Source organism: Somniosus microcephalus, chromosome 2, assembly GCF_052327205.1.
Source record: "Somniosus microcephalus isolate GS21.2 chromosome 2, FLI_Smic_1.0, whole genome shotgun sequence".
NCBI classification, from domain to species: Eukaryota; Metazoa; Chordata; class Chondrichthyes; order Squaliformes; family Somniosidae; genus Somniosus; species Somniosus microcephalus.
In genome coordinates, this window is record NC_140988.1 from 351,659,230 (window position 1) to 351,683,326 (window position 24,097).

The 24,097-nt window shown below is 47.9% G+C and overlaps 1 protein-coding gene across 1 annotated transcript in view; it reads right to left on the reverse strand.

Moving 5' to 3' along the window:
* Positions 1-22,746, reverse strand: part of adra1d (adrenoceptor alpha 1D) — a 49,226-nt gene extending 26,480 nt beyond the window's left edge. Inside the window, exon 1 of the mRNA XM_085975531.1 lies at positions 21,411-22,746. Within this exon, the coding sequence (XP_085831657.1) occupies positions 21,411-22,386 (976 nt within the window). The 5' untranslated portion in view covers positions 22,387-22,746. The remainder of the gene's footprint in view (positions 1-21,410) is intronic.
* Between the last annotated feature and the right edge of the window lie 1,351 nt (positions 22,747-24,097).

Sequence of the window (24,097 nt, forward strand, 5' to 3'; positions counted from 1 at the left end):
CTTCCCCCTCTCTCTCTCTTCCTTCCCCCTCTCTCTCCTTCCCCCTCTTTCTCTCTCCTTCCCCCTCTCTCTCCTTCCCCCTCTCTCTCCTTCCCCTCCTCTCTCCCTCTTCCCCCTCTCTCTCTCTCCTTCCCCCTCTCTCTCTCTCTCTCCTTCCCCCTCTCTCTCCCTTCCCTCCTCTCTCTCTCCTCTCTCCTCTCCTCCCCCTCTCTCTCTCTCCTTCCCCTCTCTCTCTCCTTCCCCCCCTCCCTACCCCCACTCTCTCTCTCTCCCTATGTATCTACACAGAGAGAACCGCGCAGCCCGAGAGACAGCGAGCGGGGGAGCAGCAGCGGCGGGCTGCAAGCAGGAGCTCAGCTGAGGTGAGTCGGGCCGGGCCTGAGGCATTAGGCCACGCACGGGGCTCCGGGTCCACCGCGGCCGGGCTCTGAGTCCAACCCCTTCCCCGGGGTGTCTTCCTCTCTTCTCTATCTCCTTCCCTAACTCTCTCCTTCCCTCTCTCTCCTTCCTTCCCTCCTCTCTCCTCTCTCCTTCCCTCTCTCTCTCTCTCTCTCCTTCCCCCTTGATGTGCCTCAATAATTCCGAGACTCGAAGTTAGCAGAACAAAAACAAGGCTTTTATTAACTTAGAAAGTAACACGTAAGAGAGAGAGATGTCTTCCTTCTGGAGACTGAGGCCAGACTGAAGCTAGCTTACAAACGGGGCCAAGTTATGGGCGGAGCCCTACACACAGCACATTCCAGCACATTCCAGTATACAATACAGCACATTCCAGTACACAATACAATGAGGTCTGGGGAAGGGAAATGACACTGAAACCGATCTCAGTCACAGGCAGTGGTGAATGGAATATTTCATCACATTCTATAGATTTAGTCTGTTCGGGGGTTTGATAGTCCTCTGCGACCGACGTGGCTGTTGCGGTGCCGCGGGTGTCGGCTGGGTGTCCCCGGTAGCCTCCTGGTCTCTGCCGGGGGTGCCGACAGGGTTGTTGGAGGGGTAGTTGGTGGGGGTGCCGTTGGTCGGTGTTCTTCCGGGGGTGATGAAAGAGTAGTGGGTGGGTAAGAGTTGCTGTGATCGTCGTTGCTGCTATTGCCGTGGTTGTTGTCGATGCCGGCTGGGGCGACGTCTTTTATGGACACGGTGTCCTCCCTTCCGTCGGCGTGCCGGACATATGCGTATTGGGGGTTGGCGTGCAGTAGGTGTACTGGCTCACGAGAGGGTCCGTCTTGTGGCCCTCACATGCCTTCGCACGAGTACCGGACCTGGGGTGGAGAGCCATGACGGCATGGATACGCCTGAGTGGATTTCCGGGGAAAGACAAACATTCGTTCATGAGGCGTGGTATTAGTGGCCGTACACAATAGCGACCGTATCGATGGAGCACATCCGAGAGGACTTCCTGCCCAGCGGGTGAGATAGGGAGGCCCTTGGTCCTTAGAGCTAGAGTGACTGCTTTTCATACTGTCCCGTTCTCTCGCTCCACTTGGCCGTTACCCCGGGGGTTGTAGCTGGTGGTACGGCTCGTGGCGATCCCCTTGGACAGCATGTAACTGGCGTAGCTCTTCACTCATGAAGGACGCCCCGCTATCCATATGGATGTAGCTCGGCATACCGAACAGGCAGAACAGGCTGTTGAGGCATTTTAATGACCGTGCGCTGGTCATGTCTGGGCAGGGGAAGGCGAATGGAACCGGGAGTATTCGTCCACAATGTTCAGGAAGTAAACATTGCGGTCGAACGGACGGGAGGGGGCCCTTGAAATCTAAGCTGAGGCCGCTCAAAGGGGCCGTGTAGCTTGATTAAGTGGGCTCTATCTGGGCGGTAGAACCGAGGCTTGCACTCAGCGCAAGTGCGGCAGTTCCTGGTCAGGGACCGAACTTCCCTCAATCAAGTAGGGTAAGTTACGGGGACTTTATGAAGTGGAACAGCCGCGTGACTCCTGGGTGGCAGAGGTCGTTTGTGGGAGGGTCTGTAGCCGATCCCCGGTGGCGCTGGCACACATCCCTCGTGAGAGGGCGTCAGGGGATTCGTTAAGGGCCCCTGGCCGGTAAATGATGTCGTACTCGAAGGTGGAGAGCTCGATCCGCCACCTAAGAATCTTAGCATTTTTAATCTTCCCCCTCTGTTTATTAATGAACATAAACGCTACCGACCGCTGGTCGGTAAGTAGGGTGAAGCGTTTGCCGGCTAGGTAGTGGCGCCAGTGGCGCACTGCCTCCACGATGGCTTGGGCCTCCTTTTCCACGGAGGAGTGTCTGAACTCGGGCCCTTGGAGGGTCCTCGAGAAGAAAGCTACGGGCCGCCCCGCCTGTTGAGGGGTGGCCGCTAAGGCGAAGTCAGACGCATCACTTTCCACTTGAAATGGAGTGTTCTCGTCCACTGCCTGTATCGTGGCCCGCTCAATATCCTGCTTAATGCTTTTGAAGGCGGCGTGGCCTCAGCAGAGAGCGGGAAAGAGGATGCTTTCAAGAGGGGGCGGGCTTTGTCGGAGTAGTTGGGGACCCATTGGGAATAATAAAAAAATAACCCCAGGCACCTTTTCAGGGCTTTGGGAGTGTTGGGCAGGGGCAGCTCCCGTAGGGGGCGCAATCGGTCCGGGGTTCTGGCCCGATTTCCCCATTCTCCACCACGCTGCCTAGTATGCAGAGGCGCGTGGTGTTGTAAATGCACTTGTCCTCGTTGTAGGTGAGGTTTGAGTTTTTGTGCGGTTTTCAGGAACCTCTCGAGGTTCGAGTCGTGTGATCCTGCTGGTTGTGACCGCAGATGATGACGTTGTCGAGGTAGGGGAAGGTTGCCTGCAAGTGGTGGTCATCGACCATGCGGTCCATCTCCTTCTGGAAGACCGAGACCCCATTCGTCACCCCAAAGGGGACTCTTGAAGAATTGGGTAGAGGCGTCCGTCGCCTCGAAGGCGGTGTACGGGCGGTCCTCTGTCTGATAGGGAGCTGGTGGTACGCTGACTTGAGGTCGATGGTGGCGAACACCCGGTATTGGGCGATTTGGTTCACCATTTCTGATATGCGGGTAGGTAGCGGGTAGGCGTCTAGTAGGGTTGTACCTGTTGATCGTTTGACTATAGTCGATCACCATCCGTTTCTTCTCGCTACCCCTTACCACTACCACTTGGGGCGCGCCACGGGCTGTTGCCTGCGTTCAATAATGCGCTCTTTCAGGAGCCTGTCTACCTCGGTCGCGATTAAACCGCCTGTCCTCCCAGCTGTACCTCCTGCTTTTGGTCGCTATTGGCCGGCAGTTAGGGGTAAGGTTCGCGAATAGCGAAGGCGGCTTTACCTTCAGGGTAGCCAGACCGCACACTGTGAGGGGCGGCTGGGACCCACCGTACTTGAGCGTGATGCTTTGGTGGTTGCACTGAAATCCAGGCCCAAGATCACGCTCGCACATAGGTTCTTCATGATTAATACTTTAAAATTATCATATACAGTTCCGTTAACGCACAATTGTACCGTGCAGTAACCCAGAATGGTCGATGTCTGGGTTTTATCAGCCATAGAGATGGTACCCTGAGTAGGGACCACCTTTAGGGAGAGTTGTTGTGCCAGTTCTGGGTGGATAAAGCTCTCCGTGCTTCCACTGTCAATTAAGCATTTAACCCGGCACCCGTTTACCTCGATGTCCACCATTGATCTGGATAGCGGGTGCGGCCTGGTCTGGTCCACTGTGACCGATGCCACTGTAGGGCCCTGATCGATACAAGATGGCGTCCACGCTGTCTGCTCACAGATGGCGGACCCCCCGAGGTCGGGCAAGATGGCGTCCAAGATGGCCGCTCCCACGGTGCACATGCGGCTGGTGGCGGGTTTTCCGGCGGTTGGTTTTCCGGCGGGGTTCCCTCTGCACACCTTCCCGAAGTGCCCCTTCTTACCGCACTTAAAGCAGGTGGTTGCCTTTCGCCGGGCACAGGTTTCTGGTGTGCTTTGCTGCCCGCAGATGTAGCAGTTGGGTCCCTGACGCGTCGCGGCTGTCGTAGGGCTTCTGGGGGGAGAGCGGGGCCCAGCCGGTGTCGGGCTGTCGGGCGGGGAAGATGCCTTCCAAGATGGCGGCGCCCTCGGTGCACACGTGGCGGCGTGGATGGCGCAGGCTGAAGAGTAGGCGTCCGAGTTTCTCTGGGCCACATCCAGGGATCGCGCGGTGTCCGCAGCCTGTTTCAGGTCAACCCCGTTTTTTCCCAGCAGTCTTTGCCGGATGTAAGTGGAGCTGAGGCCTGTGATGAAGGCATCGCGAACAAGCTCGTCAGTGTACACTGCAGCTTTTACATCTTGGCACTTGCAGTCTTTGCCAAGCATTTTCAGGGTGCTTAGGAACTCCTCCACCGATTTCCCAGGTCGCTGTGCGCGGGTAGCGAGCAGGTGCCTAGCATACACCTCATTCGTAGGCTGCTGGTAATGCGCCTTTAAGATGTCGCAGGCGGCCAGGTACGTCTCGGCGTCTTGGATGAGGGGGTAAAACCCGGTGGCTTACCCCAATTCCGCAGAATTCCGAGTCTCATCCTCGCAGCGTCCGTAGCGTCTTTGACGGCTGCGGAATTGTCCAGGAAGAATTCCATACACTCAAACCAGTGTCCGAAGCGTGCTGATGCGTCCGAGCATGTTGATGCAAATCCAAACGTTCGGGTTTCAGGAGTTGATCCATAGTGTTGAAAAATAAGTAATAAAATTGATGTGCCTCAATAATTCCGAGACTCGAAGTAGCAGAACAAAAACAAGGCTTTTATTAACTTAGAAAGTAACACGTAAGAGAGAGAGATGTCTTCCTTCTGGAGACTGAGGCCAGACTGAAGCTAGCTTACAAACGGGGCCAGGTATGGGCGGAGCCCTACACACAGCACATTCCAGCACATTCCAGTATACAATACAGCACATTCCAGTACACAATACAATGAGGTCTGGGGGAAGGGAAATGACACTGAAACCGATCTCAGTCACAGGCAGTGGTGAATGAATATTTCACCACACCCTCTCTCTCTCCTTCCCCCTCTCTCTCTCCTTCCCCCTCTCTCTCTCTCCTCCCCCCTCTCTCTCTCTCTCCTTCCCCCTCTCTCTCTCCTTCCCCCTCTCTCTCTCTCCTTCCCCCCCTCTCTCTCTCTCTCCTTCCCCCTCTCTCTCTCCTTCCCCCTCTCTCTCTCTCTCTCCTTCCCCTCCTTCCCCCTCTCTCTCTCCCTCTCCTTCCCCCTCTCTCTCTCTCTCCTTCCCCCCTCTCTCTCTCTCTCCTTCCCCCCTCTCTCTCTCTCTTTCTCCTTTCCCCCTCTCTCTCTCTCTCTTCTTCCCCCTCTCTCTCTCTCTCTCTCCTAACCACACTTGGAGTTACTGTGAATGGTTCCGGTCTCCATCTATCTAGTTCTGCCCTGCAGCTGCCCGTCAACCTGCTCGACGCCAATACTACCCCTCCTCCTCGGCGGCAACTTGCATTCATCTGGCACTTCTCTCGACCGGTGCAGGGATGGGCAGCAAGGACAGAGTACAGCGGGCAAGGACGCTGAAGGCACAATTGAAGAGGTAGATTGTTAGGCAGGGGAGGGAGGGAGAGGGGGAGACAAGGGGAGGGAGAGAGAGAGGGGGGAGGGAGGGAGAGACAGGGGGAGGGAGAGAGAGGGGGAGGGAGGGAGAGGAGAGGGGGAGGGAGGCAGAGGAGGGGGGAGGGAAGGATGAGAGAGGGAGAGGGGTGGGAGGGAAGAGAGGAAAGGAGGAGAGACGGGAGGGAGAGAGAGCGGGGGAGGGAGAGAGAGGGAGGGAGAGAGAGGGAGGGAGAGGAGAAGGGCAGAGGGGAGAGAGAGGAGAGGAGAGGGAGGGAGACAGAGGGAGAGAGAGAGAGCGGGGAGGGAGGGGGAGAGGGGAGAGAGAGAGAGAGGGGGGCAGGGAGAGAGAGGGGGAGGGAGGGAGAGGGGGAGGGAGGGAAAGAGTGAGGGAAGGAGCGCAGGGAGGGAGAGACAGGGGGAGGGAGGGAGAAAGTGAAGGGGAGGGAGTGAGAGAGAGGGGGAGGGGGGGAGTGAGGGAGAGAGTGAAGGGGAGGGAGTGAGATGGAGGGAGAGAGAGGTGGAGGGAGAGAGTGAAGGGGAGAGAGTGAGAGGGAGGGAGAGAGGGTGAGGGAGGGAGGGGGAGGGAGAGGGAGGGGGGGAGTCAGAGACTCCTGACCAGACTCAGGCATGGCAAGCTGTTGACCAGGCGAGACATACCCAAGCCAGAGCCTCAGCGACTCCTGACCAGACTCACGCACGGCAATCTGTTGACCAGGCGAGGCATACCCAAAACTGTAAAACCTGGAGTATATGGCTACTGGCGATCCCCATTAACAAAAATGAAGTTAAAGAACCACCTCCTGGGTGCTTAGGAAGAGTTCTTCCATCCCAACAGTTTTATAAACAGTTTTATAAACATGGCAGAGGGTTCTTCAGTTCCCTCGGCAACGCCGGGTACTCCAGCTAGTATGGTTATAAGAGCAGGGTTTAAAGATTATCACTGGGAATTTCCTACAGGGTTCTCCCGATTGCCTGCCATAAATTCGGCAGAAGATTGGTGTAGACTTCGGATAGACACATAAGTGGGGGTTTTGACTGATCTTCCACTGAGGTTATGGCGGCCAATCAATAAGATCACGGGATTGGGGGTAATATACTGGCATGGGTGAAAGATTGGCTATCTAACAGAAAACAGAGACTTGGATAAATGGTTCATTCTCAGGTTGGCAATCAGTAACTAGTGGTGTTCCGCAGGGGTCAGTGCTGGGACCCCAACTCTTTACAATCTATATTAACGATTTGGAGGAGGGGACCAAGTGCAATGTATCCAAGTTTGCCGACGATACAAAGATGGGAGGGAAAGCAGTGAGTGAGGAGGACATAAATGACCTGCAAAAGGACATAGACAGGCTAAGTGAGTGGGCAGAAATTTGGCAGATGGAATATAATGTTGTAAAGTGTGAGGTTATGCACTTTGGCAGAAAAATCAAAGAGCAAGTTATTATCTAAATGGAAAGAAACTGCAAAGTGCTACAGTACAATGGATCTGGGGGCCCTGGTGCATGAAACACTGAGGTTAGTATGCAGGTACAGCAGGTGATCAGGAAGGCCAATGGAATCTTGGCTTTTATTGCAAGGGGGATGGAGTATAAAAGCAGGAAGTCTTGCTTCAGTTATACAGGGTACTGGTGAGGCCACACCTGAATACTGCGTACAGTTTTGATTTCCATATTTAAGAAAATATATACTTGCTCTCGAGGCAGTTCAGAGAAGGTTCATTCGGTTGATTCCGGAGATGAGGGGGTTGATGTATGAGGAAAGGTTGAGTAGGTTGGGCCTCTACTCATTGGAATTCAGAAGAATGAGAGGCGGATCTTATCGAAACATATAAGATTGTGAGGGGGCTTGATCGGGTGGATGCGGGGAGGATGTTTCCACTGATGGGTGAGACTAGAACTAGGGGGCATAATCTTAGAATAAGGGGCTGCCATTTCAAAACTGAGATGAGGAGAAACTTCTTCACTCAGAGGGTAGTAAATCTATGGAATTTGCTACCTCAGAGAGCTGTGGAAGCTGCGACATTGAAAATTTTAAAACGGAGATAGACAGTTTCCTAGCAGATAAGGGAATTAAGGGTTATGGGGAGCGGGCAGGGATGTGGACGTGAGTCTAGGTTCGGATCAGCCATAATCCTATTTAATGGCGGAGCAGGCCCGAGGGGCCGTATGGCCTACTCCTGCTCCTACTTCTTATGTGCTTATCCTCTGAGGGATGTTCCCAGTGTATTAACGCAGAAAGAGATGATCAAACTCAGTATGGAACAAAATGGCTGCTGTGCTGTGGGACAAGGAAATGCCATCATGGAATGCCAGGATGAATGATGTAGGCTGTACTATTAGAATGAAATATTGGTGCCTCGGGGTCAAGGAGAAATTTTACTAAGCGTTCTCTTCTTGGAAGTGCTACTTTCATTATTCACCATCCTCCAGAGATTAAAGAGATTGAAGAAGTTGGGTAGAGTCCATGACGGTGAAAGTTTCCACATGACCTGGGAAAGGAATGGGCCCGACGAGCAAATGAACTTTCCTCAATCCATATTTTATGCTGGCAGACAGATGGTGAAAAGTTCTTTATCATGTGTTAGTAGTGTCCTGTCTGCTTAAGCTCAAACCTGTGTTCAAATCCAGACCGAACGGGTTGTATAACCTTCCTCACTCTCCCCTTAAGAGTTCAATATAGGCCAGCTCTCAATGCAGTCCCTGGTCACAAACCAATGGGTCAATGTTAAAACTGAGAAGAAATAATAATTCTCAGAAATGCACTTTTGACGGAAAAGCAAAATTTTGATTTCATATTACTGATCTGTTTGCACCAGACACAAGCTGTGGACAGCAAAGCATTTAAACTTGGTGCAATCGCAGTGAATAATAAGGGTCTGTGCCAATATGTGTACACACAGCTATATGGGATTATCATGAGATTAGAACTGTATTATTATGCTGTTTGTCACCGATGATAGGGTATTTAGCTGGGAGTGACTCATTGCTTGTAAATAAATAAACTGTTAATGTTATGTCAATCTCCAGCTATCACTTGACCACAATTTAATGCAGCCTGTTCTATAAATTATACTGACCAACAGTATGGAAGCATGGACTTCTCTCCACCATTTTACCCTGCAGAACAACAATCCATCTTTTCAACTCCATGCTTAGCAACCGACGTTTCTGTGTGTACACTGGCACCCAGAAGAGCAGATATAAGACACTGAACAACGGACTCCCACAGGGTTCTGTCCTGGCACCCATGTTATTCAACGTTTACATCAGTGACCTGCCCGAAACAGAGTCCCGCAAGTTTGTATGTGCTGATGACGTTGCCTTGGCCACGCAAAATATGAATTTGTCCATCATCGAAGAGATCCTAACCAGTGATTTACAGAGGATGGAGGCCTACTTTGGTCAAAGGCGACTTCGGCCAAACCCGCAAAAGACCGTCACCTCAACATTCCACCTCAACACCTATCAAACAAACCAAGCTTTAAAAGTCTCCTTCTGCAGCACAGAGGTAAACCATGCCAAAAAACCCTCCTATTTAGGAGTCACGCTTGATCGCACCCTGTCATATAGACAGTACCTCCAGAACCTTGGGAAGAAACTAAAGAGTAGGGTCAACTTGATCCAAAAACTCGCCAGATCCACATGGGGAGCAGACGCTCAAACCCTCCGTATGGCAGCACTCGCCCTGGTGTACTCTACAGCAGAGTACTGCTCTCCGGCATGGCTATCAAGTCAACATGTCAAATCTGTTGTCCTACTGAATTCTACTATGAGAATTATCACCACTACGCTTTTATCGACACCAACACCTTGGCTGCCCGTGCTTGCAAACATCGCACCACCACACCTACGCTGCGAATATGCAGTCTCCAGAGAATACAACCACTACACCAGCAAAGACATGCCGATTCAGGCCGACTTGAACAATCTACCACCAGCCCGTCTCAAATCTAGAAGGTCATTTTGGACCATCGCCGAAGCCCTTCAATGTTCTCCCCTCAGCCTTGATGACCGATGGCGAAATGCTTGGAAGAACTGTGACATACGGAATGGATTCCTTATAGAGGACCCCACCGTACAACCTGAAGGATCAAACCTTCCTCGCAAACAATGGACAACCATCAGCTGCCTCAGAACCGGTCATGGTAGATGCTGCCACCTTCTCCATAGATGGAAGATTAAAGCATCCCCATCATGCGACTGTGGAGCTCCTAATCAGACCCTGGAGCACATCATTGAACACTGCCCTCAGAGAAAATTCACAGGCAGCCTACAATATATCCACGCTGTTACACCGGAAGCTTTGGCCTGGATATCTGACTTAGATATTGACATTTGATTTGCTTTGCTACTACCATACGAAAGAAGAAGATCAACAACAACAACTTGTATTTATATAGCACCTTTAATGTAGTAAAACGCCCCAAGGCGCTTCACAGGAGTGTTATCATACAAAATTTGACACCGAGCCACATAAGGAGATAGTAGGACAGATGACCAAAATCTTGGGGAAAGAGTTATGTTTTAAGGAGCGTCTTAATGGAGGAGAGAGGGGTAAAGAGCCAAAGATGTTTAGGGTGAGAATTCCAGAGCTTAGGGCCTAGGCAGCTGAAGGCACGGCCGTCAATGGTTGAGCGATTAAAATCGGGGATGCTCAAGCGGCCAGAATTAGAGAAGCGCAGATATCTCGGAGGGTTGTAGGGCTGGAGGACATTACAGAGATAGGGAGGGGTGAGGCCATGGAGGGATTTGAAAACAAGGATGAAAATTTTAAAACCAGAGGAATACTACTACAGCATGCTCTCCGTGTTTAGAAGACTGTCTTTAGCTCTTGGAGAAACTTATACCACTCTGCTAGTTATAACTTCCTCTCTCTATTATAATAATCAACTTTATTGTCGTTGTTAGTGCACAAGTGCAGTACAACGAAATGTAAGCTTGCGGCTCCCGAGAGTGTACATTTAGATTAAGACATTTAACATACATTTGGCTTGTACACACGCAGAATATTCAGTAATCATCCCCAGATCATTACTGAGTATATCACAATGACACTATTGACATTAATCTATTGTATGAGGACCATCATACATTGAGACTCTAGAGAACACAATCATTGCAGTTTACAATGCCACCTGAACCCTTGTCCGTGTTCCTGCCTGTAATCACTCTCCGGGATATAGAGTATATATTTAAATAGCGTTTAAATTTTATTTCATTGATTGATTTACCATTTGTTCTGCCAAGCATTCACCCAAGAGATTGGGTTTAAGTGACTGTTTGAATCTGATTCAAGGAACTGATCTCAAATGCACAGATGGGACATTTAAAAAAGCACAGTGGTTCCAATTCAACATTTAACAAGAAGCAAGACACTGGTGCCCGCACATAGGAATATAGGAACAGGTGTAGACCGTTCAGCCCCTCGAGTCTATTCTGCCATTCAATTAGATCTGAGCTCATCTGTATCTTAACTCCATTTACCCGCCTTGGTTCCATATCCCTTAATACGTTTGCCTCACAAAGATCTATCAATACCAGTTTTGAAATTTTCACTTGACCGAGCCTCAACAGATTTTGAGGGGCGAGAAGTCTAAATTTCTGCTACTCTTTGTGTGAAGAAGTGCTTCCTGACATCAACCCTGAACAGCCTAGCTCTAATTTTAAGGTTCTGCTCCCTTGTTCTGGACTCTCCCACACCAGAGGAAATAGCTTCTCTCTATCAACTCCTTTAATCATCTTAAACACCTCGAGTGGATCTCCCTTTATTCTTCTATACTTAAGGGAATACAAATATAAATATATAAACACACTGCCTGAATGTTGCACCAAAGTGCAGTGCTTTTTTTTTTAGACTTTGCACTTTTTTTTGTTTGCCAGTGTCAATGTCAGAAACCCAAATGCAAGCGATCTTGTAAACTGCGTGTTACTAGCTGCCAGCACAATGGAGACGCTGACGTACTGAATTGGAATCTTCGCCAAATTTTAGCAGGCATTTATCTGGCTATGTTGTTTGTGTTACATTATTACGTGGTTACACAAAATAACAATAATTGAACAAGACAAACAACTCACATCGTGGGGCATGTCAAGAATTTTGACCGTGCAAACATCGTGCTACTTCTCGAGAATTAATAACCAGGCTTCGCACACATGTTCTCATGGAAAGGGGGCATCATTAATGGACTTGAAAAGTAATTCAATCTGTGAGGCAATTTGAGATGTTTCACCTGAAAAGATGCTATATAAGTGCAAATGTTATTTATGTGTTCTTTTTTGACTTTTATTTAATATTCATTCTAGGGATGTGGGCGTCGCTGGCAAGGCCAGCATTTATTGCCCACCCCTAATTGCCCTTGAGAAGGTGGTGGTGAGCCACCTTCTTGAGCCGCTGTAGTCCGTGTGGTGAAGGTACTCCCATAATGCTGTTCAGTAGGGAGTTACGGGATTTTGACCCAGCGACGATGAAGGAACGGCGATATATTTCTAAGTCAGGATAGTGTGTGACTTGGCGGGGAGCTTGGAGGTGGCGGTGTTCCTGTGCACTTGCTGCCCTGTCCTTCTAGGTGGTAGAGGTCATGGGTTTGGGAGGTGCTGTCAAAGGCTTCCAGTTGTAATATTAAATTCTCTTTTCTACGTTCCCCTAGTTTCTTTATTTCTCACATCTCCTATTCTCACTTGCTGTGTCTCCTCGTCAAATGGGCGGCCAGGTGACCCGTCAATTTCTTACTCTGCCTTTTTCTCATTGTCTATCCCTCAGTGCTGATCAGCTACTCTGAGGTCTGGGAGAGTGAGCAGGATGATTCACTCTGTTGTTTTCCCTCCCCCACCGTGGGGACACAGTGAGACTTTTCTTTGACATTTCTTTCACGTCAGGGCCAATATGGAGACCTCAACGCATGAACAATTAAGCGGTCAAATACACTTCCCAACACTCTTTGGGGCAGGCTATTAAGGTGCCAACATACTGTAGCACTGTGCCATCCTGAAAGCTTTTGCTATTGTCATTGGCTGGCTTTCGTTGTAGCTGATTGCTATGCAAGACTGGAGCGAGATACTGAAATCCAAACTCTTATCAAACCCATTACTTTATCAACAGTGACTACTGACATGAATCTTGTCATTCATGTGAAAATGACTTATGTAATAATACTGGGTGGCCTGCTGGTGGTGCTGTCCAGGGAGAGTATAAATACTCGGGCACGGGCCCAGCTTGCTCAGGACATTCTTTAACAGGCACTAGTGAAGGACACAACTAGATCTCCATGTTGAAAAACAGTTGATTAAAGCCTTGTTTAATACTCAGACCAAGTGCCTAGTAGTTTTCTTACATCAACTACATTGCAAAATACATGTAAATAAGACCAAATAAAAACTGAAAATGTTGGAAATCCAAAATTAACAAAAATGTTGGAAATATGCACAGCTGTCATACATGTAAAATGCATGCAGAGGAACTTAGCACAGGTGCTTTGATTAAGTGTGTAGTTCATCAAGGACAAAAATGTCATCCATTCATTTGTGTTGCGTTGTTCCACCGCGCCTGTTTACGCAGAGGTTGTCGGAGCTTGGAGTGCTTTGCCAAAGGCAGTAGTTCAGGCAGAGGCCTCTGTACCTTTTAAGGCAAGTGTGGTTAAATATTTGAAGCAGAGGAAGATACACGGCTATAAGGGGAGCAGGGCATTGTGATTAGTTGTGGATTGTTCTAACAAAGAGATGTGATGGGCCGAAGGCCTCCCTCTGTGCTGTAAGATGCTTTGGCCTAGAAATTCAGTGCCCTTAGCACCGATTTTGCGGCGCTAGAGGGCCTAGCGCTGCAATTGGCGCCGGTTCCTAAATTGCCTGGGGCCCTTCCGCGGCGGTAGACCGGTAGCGCTGCGCCGGCACCGATGACGTCATCGGTGTGCGCAGCGTCCCGGTTGCCGTGGTAACCCGGCCCCAAGCCGAAATTCAGTTGCGGCCGCCTCGCCAGTGGCAGCCGCAACTAAGACTCCGGCAAACGAGTGTTGCCGGAGTCTGCGCCGGCGCTTTAAGGAGGCGCGGCGGCCGGCCGCTTTCCCGCCGGCCGCCTGCCCGCAGCTCCCTCCCCGGACTTCTCCCCCCCCCCCCCCCGGAACAGATGCAAGCCCGGCACTTGTCCGAGGTGCCGGGCTCATTTTTGCAGAGATTTGCGCGGGCCGCGGCCGGGTGCAGGCAGCTCCTCCTTAACGGAAGGAGGAGGCCTGCACTTCCCGAGCCTGCCGCACCGCAGCGGGCGCCGCAGCGCCGGAATAGCGCCGCAATGCGGCGCGTTGCGCCAGTTTTCAGGCGCTAAAACCCTTCAGTAGCGCCGGCAGCTGTTTGGGCGCGGCGCTACTGAATTTTTGGCGCGCGCAAAGGGACTTAGCGCCGGCGCTAACTTCCGGCGCTAAAGCCCTGGCGCAGCGCAAACTCAATTTCTAGGCCTTTGATTCTATGAGAGGAAATCTCCTTCCATGTCTTTAATATGCAATGATAACAACAACAACAACAGCAACTTGTATTTATATAGCATCTTTAACATAGTAAAACATCCCAAGGCGCTTCACAGGAATATTATAAGACAAAAGATTTGACACCGAGACACATAAAGAGAAATTAGGGCAGGTGACCAAAAGCTTGGTCAAAGAGGTAGGTTTTAAGGAGCGTCTTAAAGGAGGAGAGAGAGGTAGATAGGTGGATGGGTGTAGGCAATGATGTTCACAAAGGCAGATTACAATGTCCTGCGATGTCGATGAAAAAGTGCTCCATTTTGCAATCTGCTGTTTATTAGTTAAATGTTATGGAGCATTCTACAAAATTGACATTTCTTCTCATTCTTAACTTGCATATCAGAGCAGACGTTTACTTGCCCTGGGAAAGTATGGTAGTCTAGGATTTGTCTTCTCAACAAAGTCCATGGTGGCTGAACCCACATATTGACAGGAAGAAGTGTTTCTGCTATAATGCAAAGCTCCATCTAGTGCAGCATTGAGGGAGTGCCGCTTCGGCAGAGGTGTTGTCTTTCGAGTAGAAGTGAAAGATCCCGTGAAACTATTTGAAAAAGACCAGCAGGGGTCCTCCGAGTGCCCTCGCCAACATTTACCTCCCAACCCCAACCGTGAAATCACATTAGTTGGTCATTTATCTCATTTCTATTTCTGAGACTTTGCTGTATGCAAATTAGCTGCCGTGTTTGCCTACGTAATAACAGAGACTACATTTCAAAAGTAATCCATTGGTTGTGAAGTGCTTTGGGAGGTCCTGAGAATGGAACAGGCACTACATTAAGGCAAGTTCTTTCTTCTTTCTCTTAGTCATCTGGGGGGTAAAGTTTTTTCTCTGGGCATCATTTGTAACAAAATACTAATTCTGTTGATAAAGAACAGCTTTGTGGGTTTTGTTAACCAAAGCGCATAGAGGATAGCTCCCCCCATGAGAGTTTGGATGATGCTTATTGCTAACAGTTGCAGTAGGCTTGGATGACAGACAGTCCTGGAACTCATCCTATCCTCATTAACTGCAGCACCTGCTAAACTAGATACCTACTAAGGACATCTGCAACTTGATTTTCTGTTGTCTACAGCCTTAATTTATATGACAAACTATTTGGCTTGGGTTTGCTAGAATTCAATTTGCAGTTTTTTTAATGTATTCGTTGTTTACAGTTTTTGTTGTAAATATGGTGTTTGTGATTCTCTCGATGCAAGTTAACTTTCAAGATAACCAACAACAACAACTTGCATTTATATAGCGCCTTTAACATAGTAAAACATCCCAAAGCTCTTCACAGGAGCGATTATCAAACAAAATCTGACTCCGAGCCACACAAGGAGATATTAGGACAGGTGCTGGTCAAAGAGGTAGGTTTTAAAGAGCTTTGGTTTTTCACAATGTTGAGCTTTTAAAAAAATTAGCAAAACATTTTCTCTTTACCTTAGTTACCCAGTGTCAGCATCTTCTACAGGTGAAAGGAAGAGTTAAGCTTCCTTAAATTTGTCTTAAGAAGGAGGAGGAGAATTTTCTTTTACGCAGTGAGTTGTTGTGATCTGGAATTCACTGCCTGAAAGGGTAGTGGAGGCAGATTCAATAGTAACATTCAAAAGGGAATTTGATATATACTTTGTAACATTTGCATACTGAATTATCATTGGCCTGCAGGCATCTGTAAGGAATACCTAGTATATTCACATGTGATCACATGCTGAGTTGTCATTGGCCTGCAGGCATCTGTAAGGACTGCTATTGTTTAGAAGACCCAGGGGGTCCTGACTCCATCTTGTCCACACGGTGCTGTATTGATTGAGAAAGCTTACAGACCTGATGCTTCATAAAAGAGTTTAAACTGTAATACTCCGTTGTCCTCCAATTTATTATTTTTGTACAAAGTGTGCAAAACAAGACATACTTGAAAAGGAAAAATTTGCAGGGCTATGGGGAAAGAGCAGGGGAGTGGGACTAAATGGATAGCTCTTTCAAAGAGCCGGCACAGGGACGATGGGCCGAATGGAATCCTTCTGCTCTGTAAGATTTTATGAAACTCTGAAGAGCCCCACTGCTGCATCAGTATGAACTTCTCCATTTCTCTCACCAGTTATCCTTGTGAACTGTCTAAGGTTGCAAACTTTGTGCTGGTTTGCACCGAGTTACAGGGATGTTTATGCTGTGGGTCTACACACATAAGGTACCAATCTCATGCTGTCCAAACTTGTTTTATATGTAATCCTTACAGCCAGCATATACAGGACACTATAATCCCATTGGTCTCACCTGGATTGGAATCCAAGAGATGAAATGTCAAATTGTATTGTTAACTAACCCCAAAATGTACCTACCATTGTTTCCCATAATTAGATTCAAATTGAGATTAGTCAAATTACAAGTAATCTCTAGCCAGTTCTAAATGACCCATTCCAATCTGATCTGTTTTTCATTCAATATCTATTTATCGGTACCGCTTTCCTTCTGGGTACCTTTGAAAACTATAATAAGACTGAAACCTAATGCTGAAGTTAAAAAATATAGATTGTAAAAACATGAGTGTTACATCTAGTCTGGATGTCACCCTCTCACTACTGCTCGACTTGCTGTCTGCTGTATTTGAACTAGCATGATAGCAGCAATACATATAAAAAGGTTCCAAAAATGAACAAAGTACAGCTACATGTCTGTAACTCTGCTAAAAGCAAGCTTTGTGATAATGTAACTTTCACCCTGCATGGATTCGTGAGAGAATGGAATCTTTACTCAAAGGTGTATTAGAAAAACATCTAGAAACCGAAATTATATTAGAGTAGTCAGCACGGGTTTCAAAAGGGAAGGTCGTGCATGACCAACTTTACTGAATTCTTCGACGAAGTAACAGAAAGAGTAGATAAGGATAATGTAGTATATTTGGATTTTCAAAAGGCCTTCAATAAGGTACTGCATAATAGACTCATGAGTAAGGTCAGAGCATGTGGAGTCACGGGACAGGTAGCAGAATGGATAGCAAGCTGGCTACAATACAGAAACCAGAGAATAGGGGATAAAGGTAGTTACTCAGACTGGAAAAAGGTAGGAAGTGGTCATAGAGTCATAGAATTATACAGCACAGAAAGAGGCCCTTCGGTCCATCATGTCCGCACTGGCCATCAAGCCCTGTCTATTCTAATCCCACTTTCCAGCACTTGGTCCGTAGCCTTGTATGCTATGGTATTTCAAGTGCTCATCTAAATGCTTCTTGAATGTTGTGAGGGTTCCTGCCTCTACCATCCTTTCAGGCAGTGAGTTCCAGATTCCAACCACCCTCTGGGTGAAAAAGTTTATCCTCAAATCCCCTCTAAACCTCCTGCCCCTTACCTTGAAACTCTGTCCCTTGGTTATTGACCCCTCTACTAAGGGGAAAAGTTCCTTTCTATCTACCCTATCTAGGCCCCTCATAATTTTGTACACCTCAATCAGGTCCCCCCTCAGCCTTCTCTGCTCTAAGGAAAACAACCCCAGCCTGTCCAGTCTCTCTTCATAGCTGAAGCGCTCCAGCCCAGGTAACATCCTGGTGAATCTCCTCTGCACCCTCTCCAATGCAATCACATCCTTCCTATAGTGTGGCGACCAGAACTGCACACAGTATTCCAGCTGTGGCCTAACTAGTGTTTTGTACAGCTCCATCATTACCTCCCTGCTCTTATATTCAATGCCTCGGCTAATGATGGCAAGTATCCCATATGCTTTTTTAACCACATTATCTATCTGTCCTGCTGCCTTCAGGGATCTATGTACATGCACACCAAGGTCCCTCTGATCCTCTGTCCTTCCTAGCATCCTACCATTCATTGTGTATTCCCTTGCCTTGTTAGTCCTCCCAAAATGCATTACCTCACACTTTTCAGGGTTAAATTCCATTTGCCACTGTTCTGCCCATCTAACCAACCTATCTATATCATCCTGTAGCCTGAGGCTTCCCTCCTTGTTATTTACCACTCCACCAATTTTCTTGTCATCTGCAAACTTACTGATCATACCTCCTACATTCATATCTAAATCATTAATGTACACTACCAACAGCAAAGGACCCAGCACCGATCCTTGCGGTACACTACTGGACACAGACTTCCAGTCACAAAAACAACCTTCGAACATCACCCTCTGCCTCCTGCCACTAAGCTAATTTTGGATCCAATGTGCCAAGTTGCCCTGGATCCCATGGGCTCTTACCTTCTTGACCAGTCTCCCATGCGGGACTTTGTCAAAAGCCTTACTGAAGTGTTCCATGTGGTTCGGTGCTGGGACCACAGTTATTCACAATTTACATTCATTAATAATTTGGACCCGGGAATCGGAAGTACAATTTCAACATTTGTGGACAACACCAAATTGGGGAATATAGTTTATACAGAGAAATAATGTGACAAAATACAGAAAGACATTAATAAACTTACAGAATGGGCATGTAATTGACAAATGAATTTCGATATTGATAAGTGTGAGGTGGTGCATTTTGGTAGGAAGAATGAGGAGGCCAGATACTGCTTGGATAATAAGAGAAGAATGGGATAGAGGAGCAAAGGGATTTAGAGGTACAGATACACAAATCACTAAAAGTAGTGATGCAGGTTAATAAGGCCATAAACAAAGCAAACCAAGCACTAGAATTTATTTCCAGAGGGATAAAATTGAAAAGCAGAGAAATTATGTTAAACGTGTGTCGAACTTTCGTTAGACCACATTTGGAATATTGTGCACAGTTCTGGTCTCCATATTATCTGAAGGCTTTAGGCGCATTGGAGAAGGTGCAAAAAGATTCAGAAGGATAATACCAGAACTGAAAGGACAATTCTTCGACAGCACCTCCCAAACCCGCGACCTCTACCATCTAGAAGGACAAGGGCAGCAGGCACAAGGTAACACCACCACCTCCAAGTTCGCCTCCAAGTCACACACCATCCTGACTTGGAAGTATATCGCCGTTCCTTCATCGTCGCTGGGTCAAAATCCTGGAACTCCCTCCCTAACAGCACTGTGGGAGTACCTTCACCACACGGACTGCAGCGGTTCAAGGAGGTGGCACCTTCTCAAGGGCAATTAAGGCTGGGCAATAAATGCTGGCCTTGCCAGCGGCGCCCACACCCCAAGACCAAATTAAAACATATATTTATCAGGAAAGGCTGAACAGGCTGGGGCTCTTTACTCTAGAAAAGAGAAGGCTGAGGGGTAAACTGATAGATCTGTTCAAGAGAATGAAATGGCTTGGTAGGATAGACTTGGAGAAAATGTTTCCACTTGTGGGGGGAGTCCAAAACTAGAGGTCATAAATATACAATAGTCAGTAATAAATTCAGTAGGGAATTCAGGAGAAACTTCTTTATCCAGAGAGTGGTGAGAATGTGGAACTCACAATCACAGGGATTGGTTGAGGCGAACAGCAAAGATACATTTAAGGGGAGGCTAGACAAGCTTATGAGGGAGAAAGTTTATAGGGTTAGATGACGTAGGGTGGGAGGATGCTCCTGTGGAACATGAACACCAGCACAGACCAATTGGACCCAACAGCCTGTGCAGTCTCGATGTAACTCCGTGCAAGTTCCGTTAGAGACTGAAAATGACACTGCACAATGTAATTATATACAAAGACCTGACACAGATTAGGAAAGTAGGAATGGCTACTATTGTGACGTTATTTTAACGGGAGTGTTTAAAATAAATGGGTTAATTCCTCTGTTAAAATACGGACAGAGGAGTTTTATAGGAATGTATTAGGCAAGGCAAATGTACGAAGAGTTACCGAACAAAGGCGGGTGGATGGAGTTAAGACACAGATCTGGCATAGTGGTCAGCACTGTTGCCTCACAGCACCAGGGACCCGGGTTCGAGTCTGGCCTCGGGCGACTGTGGAGTTTGCACATTCTCCCCGTGTTTGCGTGGGTTTCCTCCGGGTGCTCCGGTTTCCTCCCACAGTCCAAAGATGTGCGGGTTAGGTTGATTGGCTATGATAAATTGACCCTTAGTGTTAGGGGGATTAAATACGTGCGGTTACGGGGATAGGGTGGGATATGTGTTGGTGTAGGGGTTGTGGGGATCGGGTGGGATATGTGTCGGTGCAGGCTCGATGGGCCGAAATGGCCTCTATCTGCACTGTGGGGTTTCTGTGATTTCTGTGATCAGCCATGATCTGATTGAACGGGGAACAATCTCGAGGGGCTGAATGGCCTACTCCTCTTCCTACGTTCCTTCCTTCCCATGTGTTAAGCACCATAGTATCCTTAGGATAAATTCCCACCATTACATTCCTGTGAGGTGCAAGCAGTTCCTCTTATATCTTGAGTGCATCCCAAGTAATCTATGAAACTTTTGGTCCAGTGTCTCATTTTCATCGGTTCTGATTTCTGAGTTGCTGCACTGTTCTATGTTCTCTGTAAAGTTTTTTTGGGGATGGGGAGGGGGAGGGGGGTGAAATTAACAACGGGTATGTGTAGTCAGTATCAATCGCGGGAATGTCAATTTCTAATAACAGACCTTGTTGGCAGCATTTTTATTCTCAAATGCCTTGCTACTTTAAAGAAGTTATCTACCCACAATGAAATGTGATTGGTCCTTCATCGAGTGCCTGCCAATAGTGAAACTCAACGGGACACTTCCCGCAGGTTAACAAACAAACACGGACATTTGGGTGGGGGAGATCGAGAAACGGAAATGTGAAGCCGAACGGTTTTTGAGTCATTTTCATCACACGTTTGATGGCGTGTAGAGAATCGCCTTCAAAGTGAGCCGCAACCCAACATTGACACGCTTGTTTAAGGGATGTCAAGACATCCAATGTACACAATTAATTAGTCAGATAAAGAAACCGGATGTGACAGAAAATAGCACGATTTCTAACTGGCTTTTGGCATCAAACTGAGTAGTGCGGGGACAGTCGAAGTTTGGAAAGCTGGCATGCGTCTTGACTTGTAGCCCGGGTAACAAAAAGCAAAAAGCTATTTCTCAGAGTTACACAACAATGGGTTGTATTTACAACGAGCAGGTAGAGGGTGATTAGATGGTGGATGATCCCTGCTGGTGTCTAACGCGGGACACTTGAACATTTAACTGCAAAAACCCCAGTGTAGTGAGAACGGCAAGGTTTCAGGATGAGAGAACATTGCACCAAGAGCCTCATACACAGTGGCACCGACAGAACCATCTGCCTGGGTGCACCCTCAATCATCAGTTGAATTTGATGCTATCTCAATTCTTTTCTGATAAGCCCAATTTAACATTAACTTGAGAAAAACAAACAAACCCGGGTTGACTGTCGGAAGGTTAAACCGGGGCTGTGTCCTGGGACTGTTGCGCGTTACAAACGCGGCACAATGTTTAACAATTGTTGAACCGGGTTGTTTTGTTGTTGCTCTACCTACCAAGCGGTAAGATGGTGAAAAAGGGAAGCCAGCACAGGATGAAGACGCCGACCACGATCCCCAGAGTTTTCGCCGCTTTCTTCTCCCTGGAAAACTTGAGAAGCCGCATGGAGAGAGAGCTGCGGAACTGCTGACCCTTGTTCTTGAAGGTGGAATTGGACTCGTCCATCGCACTCTTGCAGTGTATCCTGAGGACAATCTCCATGGTCTTGCTGCGCTCCTTCTTCACACCAGCCTCCAGGCTCTTGGTTGTCCTCCTGGCCACGATGTAGATTCTAAAATACATGACCAGTATAACCATGAGAGGGAGGTAGAAGGAAAAGAGCGAGGAAAACAAGGCGTAACCCGGTTCTTCGGTGATACTGCACACCGTCTCGTCTTCTGGCGCAGGCTCCTTCCAACCGAGAAGAGGACCAACAGAGATGACAATGGAGGACACCCAAAGGATTATCAGGATCCACACCGCCTTCTTCTCAGTCATAATGGTTGGATAACGTAAAGAGTAGCGCACCCCAATGTATCGATCGATCGATATTATACAGAGGCTCATTATTGAGGCCGTACAACACAGGACGTCCACCGCTGCCCAGACGTCGCAAAAGATTCTGCCAAACGCCCAGTAGCCGAAGATCTCCAGGCTGGCCGAGAAGGGCAGTATGGTGCTGCTCAAAAGGAGGTCGGCGATGGCCAGGTTAATGATGAAATAATTGGTCACCGTTTGCAAATGGCGGTTACAAGCCACGGCGAGAATGACCATAATGTTGCCCACGATGGCGAAGAGAATGAAGGCAGCGAGGACAACCCCGAGAGCCACGGCTTGGTTGACATCTAGGTCCTCCGGCTCGGTTGACCTGTTGCTGCTGCCGCCGCCGCTGCTGTAATTCGGGGAAAGGCCGTAGTTTGGCGCCGAGGCATTGGCGGGGTCCTTCCAAGAGTTTCCATTGAAGCTCTGGTTAGTGAACTCAGAAAAAGTCATCTTAGACACGCTGCCGTCTCCATCTGAGTGAGTTTGGCAACTTCGCGGCGATGCATCCACTCACTTGCATGTCAACGTGTAGAAAGGGCTTCCACGCAGTGCCCAGGACAGGGAGATTCCCCCATCTCGGAGACATTCATGCCCCACCACTTTGTCTGGCATAACCCTGGTGCAGGTTCATCTCTCACTGGCATTTTGAGCTTGACTGAACCCCGTCAGACAGTAGCTCCCGACCCTGGGGTTATACCCACCCCTCCTGTAGCGTCTTCCATTCAATTTTGGATGCAACTTTCCATTATTTTTGTTTGTTTGCACCGTCTCAGTGCTCACAGCATCTGCACACAATCCCAGGTTAATATAGCTCCACACACACACACACACACACACACACACACACACAACATGCACCGCTGAGAAATATCGCCGAAGCTGGCCACTAATAGAAATCTCTTCAAGCAGTTGGGTCGCTGAAGCTTCAATATCACTTTTCAATCACTTCAAACCTCGCCTCCTTGGGATGGCCCACACGTCACGGATTCGGTGCGACCCCAGCGGCCACCGACAGAGGACAGCAGAGACCCGACTGTGGAGACACGAATTGGAGAATTACAAGTAATAGCTTTGCTATTTGAATAAAAGATGAAAGGTGCTTTCATTTATATACATTATATGTAATATTTATAAATAAGTTGCAGATGACCTGCCCCGTTTGCAGTATTTAACTGACCAATGGAAATCTCTTCAAGATAAAACTGGCTACTATGCAAGTCTCTGCACCTGAAATATCAACATGTCCTTCCTCATTTCAGTTGCTGACAGGTTTTACCGCGTAACCCCATCATTTTCTGTTTTTTTGTTTAATTCGAGATCTTAGGCACTTCCCCCTCTTTTTTGGTACCTATAATGTTTTTTTTTCTGCCCCTCAATAATCCATAAGCGGAATCCCCCTGTCACAGTTCCTCCCTCGCCGCCAGCCCAGTGCAAGTTCTGATATATTCTCCGGATGTTAAGTTGACTTTTTCTGAAGCTAAATGGCCGTTTGCCCTCACGCAGATTTAATTTTTCCACTTTGTGATACGACTGTAAACAAACCTGGCTCCGACTGTGTCCTCAAGGCAAGCACACGATGGGATTTCCAATTCAGAAGCAAATGATTAAATCTCAAAGCTCCCTGTATTAATAGCTTCAATCTTTCTAAAGCAGGCAGTCTTGTTTGCAGAAATGACGTTAAATTTATCAAAATGTCGCAGGGGCAATGGCATTAATTACTAAAACCTTAAAAGTATCGACACAAGTTTGGAGGACCGAATGGTTTCTGCACAAAGGTTAATATGGAATACTCCAGTATTGGTCCTGTAAAACATTACATCAAACTGAGACAGAATCTCAATTAGTCTATTAGAACAATCGTTTATCAGTACCACATATAATTATGTAAGTACACGTACCCTAGGTGGCGTAGGATGTAGCTCAGGAACTGAAAAATGCCATCACTTTTTAAACAAGGACGCTTTAGTTTGTTTGAAGCTTTGAATTAAGGTAACTGTCGATTGATTAAATGTGACAAGTTTGTAATGGGAAAACTTTGTTCTCTTCTCTCTTCTGATTTGGTATTTTCTCAGTTTTTAATCCCCGCTCTATTTCTATCCCCCCATCTCCCGGTTTCTATCATCTTTCTGTTCCTATGTTCCTCTGTTTTAATCCCTTCTCT